Source organism: Athene cunicularia (genome assembly GCF_003259725.1).
Source record: "Athene cunicularia isolate RWA chromosome 15 unlocalized genomic scaffold, athCun1 chr15_part1, whole genome shotgun sequence".
Taxonomy (NCBI): domain Eukaryota; kingdom Metazoa; phylum Chordata; class Aves; order Strigiformes; family Strigidae; genus Athene; species Athene cunicularia.
This window is the reverse complement of record NW_020799121.1, coordinates 10,822,452-10,828,451: the sequence shown is the minus strand read 5'-3', so window position 1 is coordinate 10,828,451 and position 6,000 is coordinate 10,822,452. Positions and strand designations below refer to the sequence as shown.

At 37.3% G+C, this 6,000-nt stretch overlaps 1 protein-coding gene across 1 annotated transcript in view; it reads right to left on the bottom strand.

Annotated features, from left to right (window-relative positions):
* The window catches only part of SLC15A4 (solute carrier family 15 member 4), a 36,245-nt gene extending 34,353 nt beyond the window's left edge, over positions 1-1,892 (bottom strand). The window contains exon 1 of the mRNA XM_026859961.1: positions 1,887-1,892. Within this exon, the coding sequence (XP_026715762.1) occupies positions 1,887-1,892 (6 nt within the window). The remainder of the gene's footprint in view (positions 1-1,886) is intronic.
* Between the last annotated feature and the right edge of the window lie 4,108 nt (positions 1,893-6,000).

The window sequence follows — 6,000 nt, the reverse complement described above, 5'->3', positions numbered from 1 at the left end:
ATATAATTCTTTTTTTTAAGCTTAAGGTTCTAGTTTACAAGGTGTAGTTAAGGATGGCAATGAATTCAGAGTCAATGTCTTAAGTTATTGATGCCATTTATTAGCTGTTTTATGGGGATATTTGCTTTATGAATATGTTGGCATAATAAGTGGCAGTGAGTACAAAAAACCAAGTAAGACAAAAGGAGAATAATAATTTAAAACTTAAAAATCTTACTTTTTCACTTTCTAAGTGTTCTGGCAACAATGTATTTTGAAGAAGGAGGCTTCTGTTTGTAAATCAGTGGTTTCAGATGGCTGTTACATGACTAAAACCATACAGCACTCCTAGGTAAGTGTGCTGGATACAAGGATCCAGTGGTTTAGAATTCCTCTAGGTGGAGATAATTGCAAAACCCGATGTATCTTAAGTGAAAAGATGTGAAACTTTATTTTTGCAAGTCTAGGGACCAGAAATAGGACAGAGATTAGCTCTCCAACTGTGAGAAAAACCACACATCATCTTCAGTCAGCGTGGTCTTCAGCTTGCTTGAAAATGCACATTGCTTCTACCTTTCAACTTGCACACACTGCAAAGTATCTGAGAAAATTGTGACATGCATTCATTGCAAAATGAGATGTATTGAAAGGTGCTGTGAAGATTTAGTTCCTCCTTTCACGCCTTGGCAGATTTTAGTTCATTTTGTAGTTAATTTTATGCTTAAAACAGAGGCTAACAAAAGGGAAAGACTGCAAATGATCAAAAAAAAAAAAAAAAAAAAGCCACCACAACCCAAAGCAGAGACCTTTCGCAGAGACCTTTCTCCTCAGGGCAGTTTGGTGGCACAGCGTGAGCCCGGCTGGGCGGCCAGGAGCAGAGGTCCCCCGCCAGCCGCCCCGCAGAGCCCCTGCACAGGCGGGTTGGTGGTTTCCTGAGGGCAAGCGCCGCGGGAAATGCCCACAGGGAGAAGAGAAGCCCACGCAAGAGCAGTGGGCTCTGGCAGCTCCGAGATAAGGCTCTGTGCAGGAGCCGCCCTAGAGCAGCGCTGTGCCAGAGCTCCTCCAGGTAGTGCCCTCGCTGTGGGGCTTCCACGCGCGGCTCTCATGGGGATTAGGGACGTGCAGTGCTTTGAAACTGCTTGGACTAACAGAACTGCTTAAATATTCTTCATGTCCCCATTTAACTTTGGCCTGGGGAAAAGGGATGCGGCTGATGTAATTTCTGAGGGCCTTGCTGTGCATGTGAGCTTTGTTTATATAAAAAAAAAAAAAAGTCACCATAAAAATGAGACCATTTTTGAATGGTTTTGGCTTCCTGAGGCCTGAAATAAGGATTTGGTTACTTCTTGCCTGGCAAAGAGTCATCCTTGAAAGTTGTTTTTGTTAGGGTGAGTTTCTTAGGATAGCCTTCTGCTATTACAAGTTTTCCCCAACCTCAATCTGCGTATTATTGCACTTTTAATGTTATGCATAGAAATAGTTCTCTGACATTGTTTAGGTTTTCACGATAGTAGTGTCATACCAAGTTCTGTCTTAGATTTGTGCAGGGCTTTTAGTAAGATAGTGGTCGTACATACCTTCTGTCTCATGTCAGCCACCCAGGCATTGAAGATATGGACCATAAAAACCAGAGAAAGATGGAGTTTTCTGTATTTTAGAACAATAGTTATTAATAAACTATTGAGACAAAACAAATCTGTTCTTATATTTATAACACATTTTTATACCTGTACGTGTCAGCACAGAGTTCATGTGTGGTGGTTCGTATGGCATTCTGAATTTCCTTTAATCTCTTAACCTTTGCTCTCATTGAATAATACAAAACTAGTTATTCTTGGGGGCATCAATGCTCATTCTTCCTCCATAAGATTATTTCTTCTACCTTTACAAATTAAATATTTACTTACCTTCATCATCCACTTGAACTTTGAGGAAAGCCAGACAAACATTTAAACTGTGGAGCCATTCAGAGATGGAAAACAGGTTTTACATTATTTCTAGTCAAACTAAGCCTGAATTAGCCAGACAAACAAATGTCCATATATTATTTCAACTTGTCTTTTAACTTCACTAGGATTGATTGTGATCGTGGGAGCATATGCATCGGGACACATTTAGCAGGATGCCTTGATGTGAGTCACAGTAACTCAGTAATTTTGGTTAGCCTTCTCCAGCTGTGACTCGTGCATGGTAGTCTAAGAGAATGTGTTTTAGTATGAAAGAGGGCATAGGCTTGGTGAGATGCAACAAGCTCAGTTGACAGATGGTTTAACACATTACCACGTTAATGCAGTCATTTGTAACTATGTGAACACATCTGCAGTGAGCTGTGCGGAGTTACACACTTGCTTTAGCATCCTGTTGCTTTATAGGCATGCCTTATACAAAGTGGATGATGCTCTCTCATGCACATAGACCTTCAAACAGAAATGAAATAATGAGTGAAAGGTCAATTTAATTCATGTTCACAATAAAGGTGGATAAAGGATTCTAACAGAAGTAGTGTTTGAGAGTCTGTAACATGTTGTGTTCAGTTACAGACTGAATATATGGTCCTTATAGTAATAATATAAACAAGCCTTTTTAGGGGAAACAAAAAAAAAGTCTGATCAAGAAGATAAGAGTTTTAGCTAGCAGTTAAATCCATCTGCCTGACTAAAAGGCTAGTCAAGTGACAGCTATCACTAAAACCATCCTACACAGATACTTCCATCTAATACTGTTTTTCTTCAGAGTTTATGCCATTAAAAAAAAAAAAAAATCTACATGTATGGCCAAAGGCTTGAGCATGTCACTTCTTGCACTAATTTGCCACACCTGAGGTTAAGTGCATAGGTAACTTTTGTAGCCTATGTGTTAATACACAGCAAATATATATTCTGTTTAGTATTTGGCTTCAGTTGTATTTGCATTCATGCTTTCAAATTTATTTGTTCCATCTTTTTTTTATATATTGAAGTGTGGCAACTTTTGCTTAAGTATAAATGAAACAATGAAATTGTCTCCAGGTTGGACACTTGCCAGCATAGATTAATTTTATGGCTTAATATCGCTGGGTATACTATGTTTATATTACAGCTGTTTCTATAACTGCTTCATCTTTTCATAAATAAGATATTCATTTCCTGAGTTTAAAGTAACTGGTGACAAAGATAGCAGAATCTAATTTGGCTAGAAATCAGCTTGCTAAAACAAGTGATATAATGAATGTGCTGTGGGCTTTATTCGTATTGGTATGCATAATTTTTAATCACCTTAAAAATATGAGCAATGAGTAGAGAATAAAATACTAAGTAAAAGTCTTTGGTTAGATTGCTATTCTTCAGCCTTAGAAATGAGATCAAAGAGGATGTTAGGAAAGAAAATAAATGAGTCTTCTCTACCCCTTAAAATGTTCCGTTCATCTTTTATTACTTGGTAGTAAGGAGGAACTGAAATCTTGAATTAATTGGTTAATTAGAAAGATTTAGATGAAGTATTTTGTCAATATGTAAATATCTTTTGGAGAGGGAGATTGTTTCAGTCCTCATTTGAAATGGGACAGTTGAAATAGCTGTTCTATAAATCTCCAGGTAATCAGCTGCAAGAGAATTAAACCCACAAATTAAATAATGCTTATCATTCCTCTTTACAATTACTCTTCAGCTTAGACATTTATTGGAGTAATTCTGAGCCCCAATTTTTCTTCTAGTCTCACCCTATCTGTTACCATTAAAGCCACATAAAAGAGCACTCATAGAGCAGAAGGACCTGTTCTCTTCATGGTGGTTCATAAGAGGTCTGTTACCTCACCTCCGTCGGGCTGTGCAGGTGCTGGTAAATACCTGCTGTTGTTTGCGTGGCCGTTCCCAGAGCAGGGCAGCTGCAAGGCAGGCGTTCATTCTCCACCTTTGGAACTGAGGTGCATTTACATGGCCTGCACTTGATGTATGCTGCATCCCAAAGCATTTTGCATGACTAGACCTATTTACAAGGCAGGATAAAACTTTGCAGAGTTACTGTGTCCTTCCAAAAGGACGGTTACTGACTTCAGAACATAGAGGCAGAAGGATTCTCTCCCCGTTTTCACTCACATTTTTAATTTCTGTTCTTATCCACAGTGGGTTTTATTCATACTTTGTTCATGCCAACACAATTTGCCTGTGTTGTTTAAATGAGAAGCTTGAGAGAGAAATAAAAGGAAGAATACTTTGCTTCAAGAAGTATGAAAAAAAAAAATGTACAAAGAAAACATGATCAAGCAGGGTTTCAACTCATGTAATTTGATCAACTTCAGTGGGAATTGTGAGTATCAAGCTCTGGCTAAGTTTCAGAAAAGGCAGTGGAAGTGAATCTGCTCACTCAATAAGCCATGAATTGTTCTGTATAGATTTAACAGTAGTTGATGCATTGCAGCTTTACAGAATGGACAGCCTAGGGAAAGAGATAATCAATATTTTTGGATGAAGTCTACTTTGTGCTGTTCAAGAAGTATCAGTGTATCTACCAGGATACCCAGTCCAGGATACCAGGGTTACCCACCAGGAGATTTTTGGAAATTCTTTGTCTGCAAGTAATTCCATTGAACTATCAGTTGAAAATTAGAACATAACAGTTTTTGAGAGGAAGACATCACAGAAAATAAAGCAAGTTTCAAAACTATAATACAAGTTTCAAAACTATAATAATAGCATATTTCTAATTTGCTCGTGTATTAGCCTCAGCCATGCTGTGTTTGGAACTCTAAAACTTTCTGTATACAGACAGCTATGAATTGCAGATTCATGTTGAAGGAGGGAAGACTGCTAGCCAGGATAAGTGAGTAGTAGTGATCAATAATGTAGGAAATAAAGAATGAAACACTATAAAATAACACCTGGTATTTCATAGTTGTGTTAGAGAATAATGTTTTTCTGTAGGAATCTTCTATAAAGTGAAAACATGTCGGAAAATGGTTGTACTTTTTAGCAGTATCTTTCTGCATGCAGCATAGATCCAGAGCAGACAATGAGAAGTTTCACTTATAAGCCTGATGATTTCCAAAGAGTGTAAAATGTATAACAAAAAAAGATTAATTCACTGAATAGTAAAGTCAGTGGGGCTGGGAAATATTTTGTCCAATATTGAGATATTATAAATATCACAACGGAAGCAGTGACTAATATAATGTCTTCTAAGAAATGATCTTTCAAACTTTCTGAATGTCTGAAGTTTTCCCTGTTTGGTTACTTCCTAGCAAAACACCCAAAATCTGGAGTCTGACCGCCAAACTCCCTTTTGGAAATATTAGTCTCTCCAAATAGTGGCATTGGCTTCCATGAGAGTTTTGGTAGAAGGGGAGGATATGGCATAGCAAGGCAAATTTTGCATCCAAGCAGTAATTACTGATTCTTAAACACACTTGGAAATTTATCTACCACATACAAAACTGTGATAGAGAGAAAATGTAGCCTTGAGATTCAACATTTTCAGTGTTGTCTTAGATTCACACGCAGCAGGAGACGTATTCATTTTTATTTTTCATTCAGAAAGTATTTGTTTATGAAATGGCAAAATAATGTGAATACACAGTTGCCAGGAGGAGAAAAGATACGGGTAATGTATCTCTTCTGTCTTGGCTTGATTCAGGGACATCTGTGACTTCATAGACAGATCAACCTTCAGAAAAAATCTCCTGCAGTAGCTTTGCAGCACCCTCTTATCATGTTCCTCGATAACAGCATATGTGTGAAAACCATAGTCTGCTTTTTTTTTGGTTATAAAGATGAAAAGTCATTTAGAAAATATGAAAATACCAGTGTAAATTTCAATACTTAAATACTACCCAATAACTCTGCTTCTGCGCACATATATATTTCTATTTATGCATAATCTGAAGTCTGTGACTAATCATATTGAACTCAACAGTATGTTTATGAGATTAAGGTCCTTTACATCTGGGAATTTGAATTATTCTGGGAATAATTTGGTAATTTTTCCTTCTTAAGATGTATGTAAATTTTTTACATGCTTCTAAGTCATTATGTATAGAAAAAAAATAGA